This window comes from Hyperolius riggenbachi, chromosome 3 (assembly GCF_040937935.1).
Source record: "Hyperolius riggenbachi isolate aHypRig1 chromosome 3, aHypRig1.pri, whole genome shotgun sequence".
Taxonomy (NCBI): domain Eukaryota; kingdom Metazoa; phylum Chordata; class Amphibia; order Anura; family Hyperoliidae; genus Hyperolius; species Hyperolius riggenbachi.
The window spans coordinates 339,662,116-339,682,445 of record NC_090648.1 but is presented as its reverse complement, the minus strand read 5'-3'; the positions used below and the strand labels follow the sequence as shown (position 1 = coordinate 339,682,445).

The 20,330-nt window shown below is 41.1% G+C and overlaps 1 protein-coding gene across 1 annotated transcript in view; it reads left to right on the top strand.

Annotated features, from left to right (window-relative positions):
* Window positions 1–19,005, top strand: part of HCFC2 (host cell factor C2) — a 31,009-nt gene extending 12,004 nt beyond the window's left edge. The window contains exons 6-15 of the mRNA XM_068276917.1: window positions 639–745; window positions 990–1,175; window positions 2,306–2,557; window positions 3,868–3,968; window positions 5,460–5,580; window positions 9,122–9,186; window positions 10,720–10,860; window positions 12,573–12,758; window positions 14,079–14,361; window positions 18,310–19,005. Coding sequence (XP_068133018.1) covers window positions 639–745; window positions 990–1,175; window positions 2,306–2,557; window positions 3,868–3,968; window positions 5,460–5,580; window positions 9,122–9,186; window positions 10,720–10,860; window positions 12,573–12,758; window positions 14,079–14,361; window positions 18,310–18,323 — 1,456 coding nt within the window. The 3' untranslated portion in view covers window positions 18,324–19,005. The remainder of the gene's footprint in view (window positions 1–638; window positions 746–989; window positions 1,176–2,305; window positions 2,558–3,867; window positions 3,969–5,459; window positions 5,581–9,121; window positions 9,187–10,719; window positions 10,861–12,572; window positions 12,759–14,078; window positions 14,362–18,309) is intronic.
* The last annotated feature ends 1,325 nt before the right edge of the window (window positions 19,006–20,330 follow it).

Below are 20,330 nucleotides of genomic sequence, written 5' to 3'. Positions count from 1 at the left end.
TATTACACTATCAAGATATTGGTTTGAAAAAGAGACTTTGTTCAGCATTTAGACCCCCCCCCCCCACCCCCATTTTTTTTGTCTCTGGTTTCTCTTGTTCCCACTGGAAGTTAGAAAATGTTTGTTTTCAATGTCCTTTTTGATTTGCACGGAATGAGGGCCCTTTTCCACTGAAAAGCGTGATCGGGTGCTGTGATGCAATGGCGATTTTCCTAGTGATTTAGCACTGCTTACGATTGGCTGCCATAGCAGGCAATATTGAAAATAAGCAGTAGGAGTTACTGCTCTGCTAGTTACTTCTGCTGAATGATGAGAAGTTCTGGGTAGTCTGTGTGCCAGAGAGTACAGACTCCATGTTTGCAAAGAAGTGCAATTTGAAATCTAGTTTCTTTTTATTTTTTTTTAATCGCCTAACAGTTGTACAACACTGATATGTCTAGCAAATTGTTTAAAAAACAACAAAAAAAAAACCTTGCATTTTTGTTTGAATATAGGATGACAAAACAGTGATACTGTCCATTTTATCTAGTTTACTGGACTTTTCTGATCATTCTTAATACTTAAAACACCAGTAGATTACATTTTTTCAAAAAAGAGTCATTTTCTTTTCTTAATAGTATATTACCTGTCTGTTTTAGAATGTATGTATTTGGCGGCTGGGTTCCACAAACATCCAATGGGGGTAGCTCACCGGCTCAAGAGAACCAGTGGAAGTGCAGCAACTCCCTTTTCTACTTGGATTTGGGTTCGTATGATTTCTTATCACATTGCTATGGTAACCAGCCACGCAGATTCACTAGACTGAGTGTCACGATTCATTCACAGGGGTGTGCCTGCCTTGGAACCAGCACTGATTCAGTAAGTTGTACAGCAGTAGTATGCAGGTCTAGAAAGGTGCTTGGCTGTGACTGAGAACAGTTTTATTGACAAATTGCTTTTAGGAAGCTTGAGCATTGATGTCACCATTTACATCTTATCTTGTTGTGCAGACTCCATGGAGTGGACCGCCTTAATGGCAGAAAATTCAGAAGAGAAGGACAATCTTCCAAGACCCAGAGCGGGGCATAGCGCAGTCACAATTGGGAAACGTCTTTACATTTGGAGTGGAAGAGATGGTTACAAAAAAGCGTGGAATTTCCAAGTGTGTTGTAGAGACCTTTGGTACATTGACACAGGTAGCTAGAGAACTGGTAAATGCTCTGCCCATTTACAATAATGTAACTCAAAACATTGTTTGGCGGGTCATTCAATAAATCAGTGCTGGGGAATAAAGTTGTACATTTAGTCTTATGTGCTACTACTACTTGAGCAATGCTAACAGATTTTCTTTGCCTCTGGGATCCATCTGTGTAGAGTTTAATGCAGAAAGATGCACATATGGGAGAGATTAGCTTAATAAAAGTGAGTGTTAATGTCCTGAAAACTGTACTCACAAGGCCTTTTATTTTGTGGTGTCTAACAGAGCACAGTGCTCATGCATTTTGGTCTGAATAAAGACAGTTGTACCACAGAACACGCTTATTAAGTTCCCTCCAGAGTCCTGCACAAAATGTCATTGGCAGTCTTTGTGTGGGATGCTGCCCTGCTCTTCCTAAGGGATTCTGTGTGTTGCCTCTAATCAGAGGCATGGTGGTTTAGTGGTAACTTGGGGATAACTCCTTAAAAAATCATGCTAACATGCCCATTGAGCTATCTGCATATTCTTACTTTACCAGATTGCTCTTCTCAGCACGAACCAGTGATCAATCATGAATTGGGCACTTTGATTGGCTTTGGGAACAAATGCTCCCATTCATTAATTGGTGGTCTAGGGTGGCACGCTCATAGGATACAGAAGACCAGTATCCATGCACCTAGGATTTTAGATAAAGTCTTAGGGGGCGTAGATATACTGCTGCTTGTGCGGCTAGTGGTTAAAATGACTGACATCCTTTTAGACACCTTTTCCAAGTGTGTACACATGTCCCCAGATGTCCACCAACAGCTTGTTAGTAAGCGCCCATGCTTGAAAACTATACCCCATTTCTGCTCTGTAACACCCTGCAGGCACCGTTAGCTGGCCTGTGCATGTCTTTCATCTTCTCCGTGCTGAACGGTGTGATTGTCAGGGAGCTGAACTGTATGTCTGTGTAATTAATATCATTTGGAAATGATATAAGCAGTAGAATAAACGTAAAGTAAAATATAAATTCATTCTTTTTTTATCTTGTAGACCTTTGAATATACGCATGTATTATGTTATGTAAAAGCATAGGGTTTGCAGCAGTAGATCCCTTTTGTAAATCTATTTGTATTTCCTTTTCAGAGAAGCCATCGGCACCTTCACAAGTTCAGCTGATTTTAGCCACTACAAACAGTTTCCATGTGAAATGGGATGAGCTGCCCACTGTTGAAAGATACCTTCTGCAGCTCAGCCCAGAAGTGCCAGTGTCACCATGTACCGGAAAACTTGCCCACCTCAATGAACTGTCAGCACAGAGTGCTTGTGTTCCTCCTCCAGCAAACGCTGCTCCATTGCATTCACTTCACAGTGGACTTACAGGCTCCCAAGAGGAAAGTAAGTTATGGTGGCAAAACATAATGGGGTTGATTTCCAAACACGGAACCAAAGAAAACTGGAGCAAAAACGGCATGACTGAACAAAGCAACTACTCAGATTTTGTCTAAGATGGCTTCATGTAGGGTTTTCTGGGCAGTGCTATCACTTTGATGAAATCTGCAAGTGATTGACTGACCCCAGAAAGCCAGACTGATGAACTTTAGACTGTTCATCAAAAGAAATCATGTCAAATTTAAATTTAGGGGGTGTAAGGGAGGAGCCCTGGGGTATTGAGGACTATACTGCTTTGTACTACGTTGAGCAAACAGCTTGTGGAGGCAGAAGTTTTATCAGTTCTTGATCTGAATGAGAGGTGCACAGAAGTAGATCGATCACTACTCCCTGATTGATTTCCAATCTGGAGTGATCGATTGAGCCACTTAGAACCCAAGCATTACTAGAATTAAATTAAAGGATATCATTTGGATATTTGGTTGCTCTTGGCTTTTTCGGTTTAGGTTATTGGGCCCTTATAAACAGCAGATGTAGAGTGACCAATCACCTTTCATCTGTCATTGAACATATGGAAAATAATGTAAATGTCAGTTATGTTAAGATGTGAGATTTGGTGGCTTTTGTGTATGAATTGTGATCACTATAGATGTTCCTTTACTTGTTATGTTCAAGTTACTGTTACAAAGTAGCTCAGTATGATCATTTGTTACAACAATCTGATGGCACAAGGGCAGTGCAGCTCATTTGCAGGACACTTTGTATATGGATCTCATTACCATTTATAGAGGCTATTTTATCAAGGCAACTCCAGATCAACCAGTCAGAATCCATTTACTTTAACTATGTAAACACAGGTTAAGGGCCCTTTTCCACTAGGGCGTTTGCGCTAGCTGAATCACAAAATCGCAAACCGCTAGCGATTTTACAATCGCTAGGGTTTGCTAAATAACATAGGAATCGCAGTAGGTTATTTCCACTACCGCGATTCGTTTTTGCCTCAAACGCGATTCCGCCACGGAGCGATATTTGCCGCGATTTTGCTGTGCACTACAGCATAGCAAAATCGTCAACGCAATCGCCGGAACTTTCCTGCACTTTTTTTCATATTCAGCAATTGCTAGCGGTCAGCGTGAACGCTAGCGATTGCTAGTGGAAAAGGGCCCTTATGGACTCTAAACTGTTGTGGAATATATCAGTGCTATATATAAACATAAAAATAATAGCGCTAAATGGGTGTGTCAGCAAACAAACCTGCTAAGGCATGCTGTTTTTTTGCTAACCATATATAACCATGGTTTTCTCATGTATTTTAGATGCAGTTAGTCCAACGTCTCCTTCAAGCTGTGTTTCTTCTGTAGAACACAAAGCAGAGGTGTGTCACAGCAATAGCAGCAGTGCTGGGCCAGGTATCCAGGTAAATTGTGTGTGTGTGTGGTGTTGGGCCAGGTATCCAGGTAAATGGTGTGTGTGGTGTGCTGGGCTAGGTATCCAGGTAAATGGTGTGTGTGGTGCTGGGCCAGGTATCCAGGTAAATTGTGTGTGTGTGTGTGTGTGTGTGTGGTGCTGGGCCAGTAAATGGTGTGTGTGGTGCTGGGCCAGGTATCCAGGTAAATGGTGTGTGTGTGTGTGTGTGTGTGTGTGTGTGTGTGTGTGTGTGTGTGTGTGTGTGTTGCTGGGCCAGTAAATGGTGTGTGTGTGGTGCTGGGCCAGGTATCCAGGTAAATTGTGTGTGTGTGTGTGTGTGTGTGTGTGTGTGTGTGTTGCTGGGCCAGTAAATGGTGTGTGTGTGGTGCTGGGCCAGGTATCCAGGTAAATGGTGTGTGTGTGTGTGTGTGTGTGTGTGTGTGTGTGTGTGTTGCTGGGCCAGTAAATGGTGTGTGTGTGGTGCTGGGCCAGGTATCCAGGTAAATGGTGTGTGTGTGTGTGTGTGTGTGTGTGTGTGTGTGTGTGTGTGTGTGTGTGTGTGTGTGTGTGTGTGTGTGTGTGTGTGTTGCTGGGCTAGGTATCCAGGTAAATTGTGTGTGTGTGTGTGTGTGTAGGGACACAATATAGAATGAGCTCCTCCTGTATAAACAACATATTCAATTCAGGCATCAGCAAACATTCCAATTATTATTAAAGCAGGACTCTGTCCAGGACCATACGAGGGGGAAGGGAGGTTAGTGAGGATATGATAGCGAGTTGGTGGATTGCGCCTTCAGATATTTCTGCTGGACTTTCCTTTCTGAGCTCCTAGGTCCATTAGTTAACTGATTACAGCCTGCCATAGGAGTCTATAGCCAAGGAACCAGAAGGACTAGCAGATGCACGGAAAAAGGAAGTGTGTTAAAACAGTGCAGAATGGCTGCATGTGCACGAGTCCAGTGTCTTCCTACTTGTACACAGTATGACATTAATACCTGCATTACTTTCCACCTATGCCATTTTATGGCACTAAGTATATTTCCCTTTAATACAGATAGTACATAGTACAGTACAATGTGTAGTCATCCTAAAGTTGGATGAAAGCATTCAATGGCTACTGGACATAAGCAGCTGACTGCTATCGATGTTTCTTATCAAGGATGCAGATGTACAGGTTCAGCTCAGCAGACCCAGCACATTATTTCTTGTGGAGAGGAAAAGGGAGAGAAAATCAGTGCCTCCCACTGCAGCTGAAGATTGGGCAGGGAAACCCAACCAAGCCTATTCCCCAAAGATTGTCTGATCTGGTTGTCAGCTGGGACAACTAAGGATATCCAGCTTCCACCTATCCTGACTGTTTTATCAAGGGTAGGAGTGAGTGGGAGGCCTTTAGAGCATCACCAGATATGACGTTACTAATACATTATTGATTGAATGCCTATAGCTAGTTTAGTTTCCTGTGTAAGTGACCTAAGGTCTCTCTTCCAACTGTTCATTGCAGTCCACTTCTGACCACAACATTGTGGGAGTGAAGATAACCTTAACAGAAAAACAACCTCTTACCAGTGCCACTGTACAGCTAAATGGCAAAATACAAGAGCCATCTGGGCCTAACACCCCAGGTAAGAATGACGTAGTCTACCTTTTACTCTCTTATCTTTAAAGTGAAATTCCACTCCTCTGTAAAAAACAAAATAAAACAAACAAAACGTATTTTAGCTCTTTAAATCACAAGGATTTTTGCAAACATTATTATATGCAATCAATATATAACATTGGTTTTATCCTGAAAGCAAAATGTCTAATGGGTATGTCAGGGTATGCTGATTACTGTTCCAGGTGTATAGGAAGAGTTGCAATTCTTCCAGCTTTGTGTAGCCAATTGCAGGATGATCGGAGTTACTGAGCAGTTCATTCTTTTAACCCAGGAAGGACGGATTTAATTGTTGGAAACATTTCAATGTATTTCCAGATATACTGAGTCATATAAGATGATTTCACTAGATTTTTTTTTTGCTATGTCATAGCTATTATTACCGTAATATTTTTGTTTTTTTTTTACAAAAGTGGAATTTCAGTGAAGGGTTTCCATTGCGTACCAGATATAATTTGTTTTATGCTGCTTGTGCTGTGTCAGTTTGCATTACTCAATCAAATGGCATAAATCTAACAGCTAAGAGGAGCCTGTGCCATTCTTACGTGGCCATGGTTTGCATTGTAATCCACAGACATAGAGATTTCACATTGCTTTGTATAAGTATCATTTTGATAGATGAGTGGAGCAAAAGCCACGTTTAATGGACTGTCGTTTACTTTGCGCCCTAGGTCCTCATACATCATCTAATTTGAATGATGTGCATGCTTTGGACATCCTGCTTTGTCTCCAGTGCACAATCTATGGTAACCCAGCAGAACATTAAAACTGAGTCATCATGTACAAATGGGGCACTTGTTAGAGAGGAAACTTCACAAACTGCACTCAGTACACAACATGAAGGTTTGAAATGAGTTTCCCATCCTGTATCCTCAGCCTTTTGTCAGGACAGTTAAGGTGCCCATTAACGGTAACAATATTTTCACCACATGCAATCTTTTGATGTGATTTTTACGATCAAATTGTATTGGAATTTCGCAGTTTATGAAGGCAATCGATGGTGAACGATACTTTGGTCGATTGCTTTATAGGATAAAATCGATCCAAAAGTTGGAAAATATGATTGCATTTGAAGAAAGAATCGTTCAGTAAATGTGAACATTCTATAATTTCCTTCAGATTATTTACGATCATTCATATCGCATTTAGAGAAAAAGTGCACCATTAATGGGCACCTTTAAACTACAGGGTGGACATTAAAATTGCATGTTTTATTAGATCTACATATTTCTACTATGTGAAATGTTTGCATGCCATGTATATTTTCTGGATAACTGTAGCTCAGCCAGTCAGGGCTTGCACAAAGAACCAACACTGCTGTGTATTTGCCATCTTATGCAGTCTGTTAAACAACCACATACTAGGAAATCCACCAGTGAGGTGTTCTATGCATAGTTGTTGAGCGACTGCAATGCTGAAGGGACCAATTCTGCCATTCTTGTCTCTTACATTATCAGATTATTTTCATGTGTCAAATGATATGTTGCAAACTAATATTTTTTTTTTATTTATTAAAGTGAATTTTAACAAGTATTATTAATTGCCCTACCCAGATTTGTGAGGTGACATGAAAGGAATACTACAGTGAAAAAGGTAAGCAGTTAAAACCTGACAGGACTTACAGGTTTTGGACTTGTCCATGTCCTTATGGGGTATTCTCAGGGTTTTCTTTGTTTTCAAAAGCATTTCCTGAAGGCAGTTGCTAAGGCTAAGTCAAAATATCATCCCGATTTAAATTTTTTTTTTTTTTTTTTTTTTTTTTACTGATGGCTAACACGGTACAATACCCTATTGCTACTACTAAGTCAAAATAGTAAGATATCAGCCAGCCTCCCTAACGACAGACTTGGCATCAGCCATTCAGGGAATGTTTTTGAAAACAAAGAAAACCATGAGAAGCCCCCAAGAGGAGATGGACTAGTCCAAAACCTGGCATTAAGATTTTAACTGCTTACTTTTTTCGCTATAGAGCTCCTTTAAAGAAAAACAGCCACTTCATGGCCTTACTGACAACACATTGCCTGATTGGTGTGTTCGTGTGATTACTGCAGATGATGAATTCTTCAACACTGTGGCTAGCAATGTGAATGGTTCAGATAATGATAGAACCAAGGCGTGGACCAATGGCAGACCTCTGTGTGCTTGTGACCATATCTGACAAAGGTGTGGGCACGCCAAAACACCACTGACTCGCATACAGTGAATTTACATGTTGTGACATCACCGACACATAGAAAGCACTTTTCTCCTTTGTAATTCTATTCTTACATCACAGAAAGAAGAAAGTACTAGAAAAGGTATACGTTTAATTGGGAGTAGGTGGATGACTCCACTGTGTGTGTGTCTTCTGCTGAATGTGATATTGTGCTGCCCTGAGGGCATGTAACATCTTACTGGGAATTGATGCTACATTTTTCGAATTGTAGTGTATAACATTAGGTGTTATGTTCCCAGTGTTGGGCTCATTGTTAAAATGAATTACAATGTACAAATATGTTGGAGCACTTTTGTCTTCTCTTTTGACATGTCCCTGACATTGCCTTAGTGTTATGAGTTTTGTTTATCTGTAGTCCGTTGTTTTTATTTTTGTACAGTTCGGGTTACATTAAAACACCCCTGTAGTGATGAAAAAAAATAAATGAATTAAGCCCATGTTAGGCTAGATGACCCTAACCTGAGTCTACTCGTGCTGCGTGTTGTCTTTGGTGTCCCTCCCTTCCTGTTCCTCTTTTACCCCACGGCCTAACCAAAGCGGTGATGAGCGATTCTGAACTGCGCATGTGCAACTTCCGAACCACACATACGCAGTGAGAGAACAAGTGCAGTTTTGAATTGCTTGTCATCTGCTCAGGGTAACTTCTGGGAGGCTATTTGACAATGGAATCCATTTGAATATTTAGAGGATCGAGAACAGGAGGGACCCTTAAGACAAGAAACAGCATGAGGAGATTCAGGATTAGGTAACCTAGCCCACCATGGGCTTAGTTCAATTGTATTTTTTCCCCGCTTCAAGGGATGATTAAGGCTAAACCCACACTAGAGGCCAAATTGGACCATTTTATGTAACAAACATGTGGACGGATCCTTTGTAACCTGAAGGATCATGACCTTTGTGTCTGGGTCCTTTGCAGTAGCAAAACACAGCAAAGCAAAAGTCTCATTTTTAAACAACTTTTTTTTTTTCTAATATTTTAAAAAAAAAGTTTTTATTTTAGAGAATTTAGTCATTTTGGAGAAGGGAAACCCTTATTATTTTAGCAAATGTACAGTGGTCTAAATAGTATGTTTGGTAACCGATGCCTTATTTGCCTTACTTCAACATCATAGATTGTAAAAGAAAAAATGGTGCCATACACCATGTCAGATGGCAAAGGACATCAAACCTTTGGGGGTTCTCATAGTAGAAACTACTTACCATTGGAAGACAACTGATGTAAACCGTATTATATGTTTTATTATACCAGTAAGTTGGGTTGTTATCTCAATATCTAAAACCTGTTTCTTTCTAGCTGCAGGCTCCACACTGCCTTCACATACAAGTGAAAAATGTACATCTCAGTCAAAGACCAAACTAGTAAGTTTTGTCTAATAACAATTAAGTGATAGTATAACTCAGTTTATTGATGTACCTGAGGTGAGAGGAATATGGAGGCTGCCATATTTAGTTCCTTTAAGGCTGGCTGCACACTAAGGCAGTTCAATCATCCAGCATTAGCTGTACAACTGCATTACAACGGCCACGGAAAGTCGCACCACGTGGGGAGATAATTGAAAAAAATTAACACTTCTAGTTTACTTCCGGGAATCGCAGGGTAATGCACTGCAGCTGCTGTGTTACCCAACAGCAGTGGTCCTCAAACTAAGGGCCGCGGGCCAAATGCGGCCCCCTGAGGCTTTTTCACCGGCCCCCCTTCAAAATGTATTACTTATAAATGCAGTCCACTGCATCTTTAAATAGTGGTGTCTCGCTTATAGAATAGCAGTGCTGATACCATCAATCCACAGGGAAGCCAGCGAGCAGTCATTTGCTGGCTTCCAATCCAATTCCGCATCAGGCGACACTGCTGTCCAATTGGACAACAGGTTGCTCCAAGTATGCTTCACTGTCTTGTGAAAAGCGTTTTTTTTTTTTAGTATCTACACATGCTGTATTGGGGGCATAATATCTGCTTTGGTTAAATGGGAGACAAAAGGACTGTACATGTAAACAGGTAATAGTTAACACTACCTAGGTTCAATGTAATGTTTTCTACATATTATGTATACTCCGGCCCCCCATTAGTTTGAAGTATGTTGGCCCGGCCCTTGACCAAAAAAGTTTGTATACCCCTGCCCTACGGCAACCAGAGCACTTCCGTCACACCGTAGGTACTGTGGCCTGTCTCATAGAGACTAATGGCCACTGCAACAAGCTGTGGCGGGGGAGAGTATCATGACCCGATGTGTGAAAGGGGCCTAAAACAATACCAGTAACCTGGCTGTCCTGCTGATCCTCTGCCTCTAATCCTTTTAGAACCTGAACAAGCATATGCATATATATGTCTTGACTAACCACATGCTTGTTCCAATGTGTGATTCAGACACTACTGCAGCTAAAGAGATCAGCAGGGCTGCCAGGCAACTGGTATTATTCAAAATGAAATATCTTGACAGCCTCTATATCCCTCTCACTTTTGGTGTACTTTAATTATGGATATTAATCCTACATATCCTATGTAATAAAACTGTCCCTTCCTCATCCTCCTGTCTCTCGTGTGTTTTGGCTACTGCGCATGTGTAGCCGTTAGGATAGGAGGAGGACAGGGTGCGGGGGGAGGGCGAAGTGGGGGTGCACATGTGTGCGCACTGACATGCGGCGGTGAGAGAGACCTAGAGCCCATTTTTAAACAGGCTTAGGTCTACTACCGTAGTAGTATAATAATTTATTATCTAAAAAAAAAAAAACTGGAAAAACAAGGATTTATACAAAAAAATGGATTGATTTGTGCTTCCTGCCTTTAGCACCTTATGAAGAATTGTTTATTAGTTGCATACCCTACCTCTCAGAAATGCAACAGAAAATGTTTTATTTTGCCCTTATACTTATTGTGGTTTTGTGTCCTGTCAGTCAAACGGACATATTGCAGAGAAATCTTCAGTGAAGAGCGGGCAGAGGCAATGGTGTGATGTTGGAATCTACCAAACCAATAGTGCTGTAGTCAGCCACTTCTTTGTGCTTCCAGAGGGAAGGCCAGGCATATCGGAAAAGGTAACATGTCTACCCAAACAAGCTTGGTGTTGTCACGTATGTTTGTCTTTACTTTTTTTATTTTCGCATGAAATGGTTGGGAGGACCAGAAAGTTTAGCTAGGTCACTTACTAATTCACATGAAAGTAAAGTGTAACAAGGTCAGACTCAGAAATACCTGGGCATAAAAACTGAACAATGCAGGTAAACAACACCACTTCCAGTTTCTTATAGATGCCCAAAGAAAATTATCACAAAGTATTTGTGCACTTGGCAATTGATGATAAAAACTGCCAGAGTACGTCTTTTTAAATGTAGGATGTAACTCCACTTCTGCTGAGTCCTCACTCTGCAGTCAAAGCCATCAGCTTCGCTGCTAATCTGGACCACCATTTTAGCAATGAAGATTGGGATTCAGCTGCAGGGAGCGGAACCAGAAGACAATGGGGCCAGGACCTAGAGGAAACAAGACAGGTGGTGGGTAGTAGATGAAACCAGCATCTGAGAATTAACTATAGAAAACGTTCCTTGATTCCTCCACTGCATATACTCTACATATTAGGTAGGGGAACGAACGACTGCATAGAGGGGACAGCAGGGGGAATGGAAGGATAGGGTAGACCCACCACTGTGCACAGGGAAACAGTGGCTCAAGATAGGCTGAGGAGCGACACTCCACTTTGTACACTCTGCATGGACTTGAAGATAAAAATGACATTTGATATCAAAGGCTGTATTTTGGCAAACATTTTTTTCAGTTGAGTTTGTATGTATCTGGTACGGCTTGAGCTAGTGTAGGCTGCAAGCCTAAGCCCCAGTTCCTGCACAGAATTGGGGAAACTTCTCTTTGTGGTTTCTCATGGCATCTCTGTTGGGAATGCCTTTCCTGTCTGTACCATCCACCTCTACCTGTTCCTCTACGTTCACTGCTGATGTCTAATGTTCCTGGCCTTTCTCTATCTTCTGCTGCTGGTGTTCTAAACCCATACTGATATCTGGTTGCAGGAACAACCTGTTGTTTCCAAGGTGCTGAAAGCAGACATGTAAAGAAAGGAACCATAAGTCACACAATTAATCATTAACTCCATTGTGAATTATCATCTGGTGCCACAATGCAACACTGGGCCATCTGTATGATTTAAATATAAACCTTGTGCAGGTATATGTAAAAGAGAGAACCGAGAGCCCAATATAGTGTAGTAAGTATTGATAAATGGGTTAATGAAACGAGTACAGAATAATACTCACAAACCAGGGTTACCTCCAGGCAACCACTGTATAAGCAGGTGAGGGGATTAACCTGTCCCCACTCAGGATTAAGAAGTCACTCTCTGTAGACAGGAAGAAGAAAGGGGTATCCCCCTCCACCCGGGGTGGATATCAATAATAACGTAATGTAGAACAGAGGCGCCAAAAGGATAAAAACAGTTATTAAAAAGTTTAAAAATGCTTTGGAGGCAGTGGTGGGCTTACCTCCTGCAAGCAGACACAAGAAACTGTGTATTAGAGACAAATCTAATTTATTGGTACACTCCAGGATAAACCTGTTCTTAATGGCATAAATATCTAATATAATACCATGTGTTTGATTCTTCTGATTGGCAGTATCTGCTCTGCATTATATAATATAAGCAGGAGACCACATTTTATTTTAATTCCAGCTTTGAGTGGCCTGGCCCTACAAAGCTACATTTTTCCAAACCTTTTACATTTGCATTTTTGTCTGCTTCTAGGATGCTGGTGCACATGTGTCTGATTACACTGTGCTGAAGAAGCATGAACTAAGTCCAGGCAGTGCGTACCGATTCAGGGTGGCAGCAATTAATGGATGTGGAGTTGGTTCCTTCAGTAAAATCAGTGAGTTTAAGACCTGCAGTCCCGGATTTCCTGGAGCTCCATCCGCCGTAAAGATTACAAAGGTGAGATTCTAGGGAGTTGCCGTATGAATGTAAGAAAAAGCAAAGAGCATGTTCCACCGCATTATGCTAAATGTTTTTAAGCTTTTGGGGTAATGGGATTAATTGGTTTCCAGTCATCGTCTGCAGCATATTGCTTCATTTCTGTTGATTTTTAATGTACTAGCTGCCTTGCTGCAACTGTTTCCTGTTACAGGAGGCTGCAGTGCAGAGCTCATTTTAGCAAAAATAAAGCTGGCAATAGGCAGAGGAAGTCTCAGGACAGTGAAGGGTTAGACATCGATTTGTCATACTAATGGGGCAGCAGGATACACAGCAGTAAATGGCACTTGCATAGAAATTCTCTATTAACTTGGAAGATGTCTATGGATTTGATTCACAGTAACAAATAATGAGCGTTACCTGCTGTAATGCTCGCTATCTTCTTTTGCTCCCCTTACTGCCTTGTCAGTTAACATGCCCTATCAGTGTTAGCATGCCTTATCAGAGTAGCATAGCAAGCACTACGAACTTATGCCTGCTAATTGGCAATGACGATGGCTCCACTTGTCCTGCCCTGAGCCCCTGCGGGTCCAATCACTTTAAAGGATATTATCCCCGCACTTTGATTGGCCCAGTAGGCTGCCTGTCAAGTTTCCTGTCAAGCGACAGGCAATTGTGATCATCATACACGATTTCTAGTGGGCTCCATCCTTGAGGCTAGGTTCACAATGGTGTGTTGTGGCGAAATGGGCGCTTTGTAACGTGTCTTGCCACACTGCAATGCACCACTGTGAGGTTTAAAGTGCAGCAGGTGCGTTGCGGTGTAACGTGTGCGGCATCATAATGCAGTGCATTACCGCAAATTGTGTATGGTAACATTTACAGTGAAGCATACTTTTTGACTGTATGCTTCACTGTATGCAATGCAATCCACGGGGAACATGCAGCACTGCTTTCATGTTGTGTTCCTGCTACAGGGAATGCAACACCTACTGTAAACCTAGCCTTCTTTTGCAAGACAGAAAAGAAAGCCAATGTTTCTGGGGAACAACATGGAAAAGAACAATTTCCCAGAGACAATTTGGAAAAAGAGGTGCCAGTAAACAGTGGGTTTATGTAGTGATATTAGGGCCATGGAGTCATAGATCTAAGTGACAGTATTATGTTACATCAGCAGTGTTTGTAGAGGTCACACATTAGAAGCTTCCGCGTATTTCTGTATAAGGAAATCCTTGCTAGCTGTCCAGTTCCATTCATCTTTACAGGCCAGAGAGCAGATAGCCCTTCCCCATTTTGTGATCAGATGTTCTAATATGCTTGTATTTTCTGTTTGTTCCACAGAGTGCAGACTGTGTCCACCTTTCATGGCAAAATCCTTGTTCGCCAACAGGAAATATATTGGAATATTCTGCCTTCTTGGCCATACGCACGTCACAGACTGAAGCTCAGAGCCAGCTGGCATTCATGAAGATATATAGTGGGGTAAAAACATCCTGTACTGTAACTGCTGCTCAGCTGGCAAATGCTCATGTTGACTGCAGTTCCCGGCCTGCCGTTGTGTTTAGGATATCTGCAAAGAATGAGAAGGGTTATGGACCAGCCATACAAGTTCGATGGCTTCAAGGTGAGCAGGAAGGAGTGAGCAGCTGTAAGCTTTTTTGTTTGTCAGAGGAGTTCACATGACACTATTTACATTTGAAGCTGAAGAACTTTGTCAGGAAAAAGAAAAAAACAGTGTGATTACTGTAGGCGTTTCTGGATTAGAATATTCTCAAGACTGGTACACGAGGTATTATTATTTTATGCTTGATTGACTAACAGTCTGATCAGAATGATGACTGTTGATGAGAAGAAAATGCTTCTACCAAGCAATGAGAAACACTCAGATGTGGTAGTAATTATGGATCAGTCCTTGCGCAAATTACCTATCGATATAGCAGAGTAACCAAGCAGCTCAGGGTGACACAAACTACTAGGAATGTATAGGGGGATAAAAGGGACCAAAAAGCCCTCCTACTAAAAAAGCAAAGCTTGGTGTAATTACCTTCTTAAAACAGAAGGAAATTTGCAATAATTCAGTTATAAATAAACATTTGTGGTTACCCACAATGCACTACCACTAAATATGCTAATTATAATTTGCATATTTAGTGGTAGTGCATTGTGGGTAACCACAAATGTTCATTTATAACTGAATTATTGCAAATTTCCTTCTGTTTTGAGAAGGTAATTACACCAAGCTTTGCTTTTTTAGTAGGAGGGCTTTTTGGTCCCTTTTAACCCCCTATACATTCCTAGTAGTTTGTGTCACCCTGAGCTGCTTGGTTACTCTGTTGTGCTCGTCCAAGCCCTATTTCATACAGCCTTATCAATCCCTGCCATGTACTGATGAGGACCAAAAGTCTGAAACAGGCTGTCTACATGTGGGTTTGATATGGTTGTGTAAAACTTAAAGGGGAACTGAAGAGAGAGGTATATGGAGGCTGTCATGTTTATTTCCTTTTAAGCAATACCAGTTGCCTGGCAGCCCTGCTGATCCTCTGCCTCTAATACTATTAGCCATAGCCCCTGAACAAGCATGCAGCAGATCAGGTGTTTCAGTGGTTCAGACTTATAAGTCTGATCTGACAAGACTAGCTGCATGCTTGTTTCTGGTTTTAATCAGATACTACTGCAGAGAAATAGACCAGCAGGGCTGCCAGGCAACTGGTATTGATTAAAAGGAAATAAACAGGACAGCCTCCATATACCTCTCTCTCTTCAGTTCCCCTTTAAAGCTATAAGCTTGCTATACACCAGCGGTTCTGGATAGTTGCTTGGCTTAACAAGGGCGAAAAGGGATAATTTGCATATTTAGTGGTAGTGCATCGTGGGTAACCACAAATGTTAATTTATAACTGAATTATTGCAAATGTCCTTCTGTTTTAAGAAGGTAATTACACCAAGCTATCGATATAGCTGAAAACCCGGCAAAACTTGTTTGAGTCAACAGACTAGACCGGTGAGCCAATTTACACATGTGCACATTAGCTTGATATTCCTGTTAAGTTATTCACAGATCTCAAAGATCAATTGGTCAATAGACTGGCTGCAGACCCCCTTGTGTATATCTGCTGGAATCTATTAAAAATTGATCAAAGTGCAGTATTGCACTGTTTGATGCGGTGCAACCCTACAAGCTGTTAATCGACAGCCGTGCCTGCCCTGCCACCAATCAACTTAGATCTTCTGTCCTGTCTGATACTTTAGATCAATTTTTGGTTGTAAAGGAAGCGGATGTTTTTTTGGGGTAATCTATTCCCTGTAGAATGGGAAAATTGATAAGTGTATGGGCACCTTAACTCTACAGCAATTATGTAGCAGCACAGATTTCCTAAAACTGTTCTGCTTGAGGACACAATTAAATAACTTCACTGTGGTATTATTATTTATCTGATTTATATAGTGCCAACATATTACGCAGTGCCGTACTATACAGTAGATAACAGACAATGATAACAGGGGTGACCGACAACACAATACAAGTAATAAGAAATAAGATACAACAACACAATACAGGTAGTAATACAATGCCAAATCATACACTGGAGTGGTAGTCCCAACATTACAACTTCACCAGTGGCATAGCAATAGTGGTTGCAGAGGTTGCCACCACATCGGGGCCCTTAGGCAAGAGGGGCCCCAAGGGGCCCTCCCTCAACAGCAGTATTAGCTCTTTATTGGTCCTGTGCTGGTAATAATCACTTCTATAGATGCTTTGAATAGTAGTAATCATTAACAAGCTGTTCCCCATTCCCTTCTTGCACCTCTGACACTGTTGCTGTCTTTGGCAGGTTTTAGGGCGCCGCATCAGTTGTTATGTATAGAGTGCTTGGGGGGCCCCATGCAAGTCTTGCACTGGGGCTCATAGCTCCTTAGCTACGCCACTGAACTTCACATAATTCTGGGTAGAGTGCGCAATCAAGTATGATACACAAGGGGAGAGGGCCCTGCCAAAGGCTTACAATCTAGAGGGAGGGGGTGGTGACATGAAAGAAGGGGGATAGGGAGATTACATTTATTGTTGATAAATGTGAACTGGATATGCATTTGTTCAAAACTTAAATTATTTAACTTTTTAAATCTATAGAAAGTGTACCCTACTGTACATTATATACACTGCTGTGCATAATGTATGTTCTTACTAAATTGTATATGCTGTACATATATTGCAAATAAACATTTTCTTTATGAACTTTTACTGTTTAGTGAGAGAATATGAGAGAGTAACAGACCCTGTTAAAGAGAGTAAAATATAAAAAATACACAATAGAAATTCACCACTCCAAAAAGATTTGTGCACACTATACATTTTAAAATCTACTATAAAAAAAAATAGAAATCGCATTGTAAGTTATGTCTGTTTTTGGGAGTCTAGTCAGTGGTGCTGTGCAGATAACTGATACAAAAATTACACATGCCATCTGTAGTGCATGTTCAAAAACTGACACCACACTGATATTCTTTCAGTCTGGAAAACTGACATAAAAAGCATAGTGTGCACAGCACCTGGGACTGGAGTGCCAGTGTATCTGTATGGTATGGATACTCTGCCTGTGCAAAGTGGGCCACGTAAATTTGGGTGCCGTGATAGGCACCCATGTAAAAAGTCACGGTCTGAATCCCCTATCTGCATGGAGTTTGCATGTTCTCCCCATGCCTGTGTGGGCTTCCTCCAGGCTCCTCCCTACATCTCAAAAAGTACAGATAAGTTAATTGGCTTCCCTCTAATTTGGCCCTAGACTACAATACATACACTACACGATACACACATAGACATGACTATGGTGGGGATAAGATTGTGAGCTCCTCCGAGGGACAGTTAAGTGACAAGACAATATACTCTGTATAGTGCTGTAGAAGATGTCGGTACTAAATAAATAATAGTGAGCGGTCCCCATGCCCGCCCGTTAATGTTAGGAGCAGGTGAGGGGGTGGTTTGTATTAGACATAGATGGGGACGGTTAGTCTTAGGAGTGTGTGTGTAGGGGGTGGGGGGTTAGGTATAGATGGGGGAGGGTAAGTGTTAGGAGTAGGGGAGGGGTGGTTATTGTTAGGCATAGATAGAGTACAATTCATGTGAGAATTAGGATACAGAGGCCTCAATTCACGGAGCATTATCAAACGTTTATCAAACACTTTATCAAACGTTTGATAATTTACCTCATGGGTAAAATCTCATTTTGAATTCACTAAGGTGTTATATATTTATTGAATGTTTTACCGATAAAACATTCGATAAATATATAGCACCTTAGTGAATTTAAAATGAGATTTTACCTATGAGGTAAATTATCAAACGTTTGATAAAGTGTTTGATAAACGTTTGATAATGCTCCGTGAATTGAGGCCAGATTGTAATAGAATATTGGTAAAATACCAATATTCTGCTATAGTGGATAATTGAATATTAGTAACATTACTAATATTCTCCTATGGCTATGTTGTTATTTTACATTAGTTGAAAGTCTTGTTCTATTTCTAGTGGAATGTCTCTTTATTCATTTGTATTTTACTATGTGTTTCGTTGCAGCAGAGAAAACCTGAATGTGGGCTGAAAGCTCCTGGACGAGATGCAACAGAAAAGTGCCACTTCCAGCGGATGTTCGCCACTGACTGAACTGGAAGGAATCATTTTTCAGTGTACTGAGTATAGCTATATGTTTCACTTTTTGTAATATTTTGTAAATCTCAGAATGTTTATTTTTACATTGTGCTACTTGTAAAGATATACATATGATATAAATATATACTTTTAATCATGTTCCTTGGAAAAGGATTAGCGATATACTCAGGTGGGATTACACAATACAGTTTCTATCTCTTGGAAACTGGCTGATTGCTTCCATTTCTTACCACTCCGGTGTATTTGTGAGCATCTAGTTTAAGCAATAAAATAGATGACAGGGACAGGTGGAATGTTACAGTGCAATATGCAAGGCACATAGCACTTCCCTTACAGCAAGGGGCCTGCCTGTACTCCAGCATGGATCGCTGTTGCTGCAGGCCTGGCATTTTCTTTCATTTGTTGAATGGCTTGCACTTTTTTAAGCAAAAATTTTTATTTATTTATTTTTTTAAAGGCGCATATATTCATCTGATTGCAACTTTTTTTTTTTTTTTTTTAAAGTCTGATATCAACTTGCAACACCTTAAAGTGGAACCTCAGTCAAAACTTTCATACTACTTAGCAACACACTCATAATGCAGCTTACATGACTTATTGGTCATACCAATCCAGTGCAACTTGGGGGGGGGGGGGGGGTAGCAAAATATGGAAAAAGTGTCATATAGGCTGTTCAGCTGAAAAGGGAGAGTATTACTCAACACAGTGCTATGCACAACTATGCTGCTTTCAGTCATAAGTCTGGTCTAAGAGCTGCAGCACATGGGGCAGGTTGTCTTTCACACATTTTACGGATGAGTTTCTGCTTTAGTCTCCTTTAATTACAGCCCATGGTGACCTGAGAAACTGGCATCTTATTGCTCCATTGCAAATCACTGTTGGGAGAATTACATCCTCTTGTAAAGCAAATCTACCCAAATTGGGACAGAAATGTGTATGGCTGGTTACGTTGCAACCTGGAGTTCCTCTGTAAGCTTTAGCAAGATATACCAATTTAGTTAAATAGAAAAAGTTCTTCCTATAATTGTTTGACTTTAATCTGGTCTTTATTGTACTGTGGTCACCCAAGGCCCGGGCCTTTTTTGGCCTTTCCAGAAATCTGGCCCTGTAAGCACGTCTTTCTTTCTGCTTTCCTTTGTGTAAGTGAAGCTGTCTTTTCAGTTTTGCTTTCAGAACATTAGGCAAAGAGAATTTCCAGGTAAAGAACAGAATAGGACTTTTTCTTTTTTATGACCGTTTACATATACTGCGTTGTACTGTTTAGCCCCACTGCCTGGTCCATTGGTGTGCGGTGCAGACCCATTCTGTATACATAATCAGGACTACTTGTCCTCCTGATTAAAATGTGGCTAGGAATTTTCTTTCTATGTACTGCTCTGTGTAAATGAGAGCATTATTTGGTGGGGGCGCACCGGAGAAGTGGCTGTGAGGAATAACTGGGGGTGTTGACATGATGACCTGTGCCTTTACAGAGGCAGGAAGGCAGCTTCTGATCCATGCTGGGTGTATAGGTAATAGCTGCCTTAATTATATATGGTATATATGGGCTTATTAGAGGATGCAGTGTGCATTCCTGTATTCACTATGGTGTATTGAAGCAAGGAATTATTCTGTGCATATACTATATTGTAGTATAGGATAATTGCATTTTTATGCCTGTTTACAACTGTCATAGTTTCCGAAGCCATGGCATTAGTGGCAAGTAAAAGCTAATGCGCTACAGACTAGGTCGCATTTGTGGGAAGTCAACGGGGTGAGAGCAGATTGGAGTGCCCACAGGAAATTCATGCAAACGCAGTGCAAACACACAAACTCCATGCAGATGGTGTACTGGCCAGAAAATGATCCTTAGAGCAGTGCATGGACACGTTTCATTGTACCTGGTGAACACAAGAATGCTGTGCCCTATGGGAGGGTAGGTGTTACTG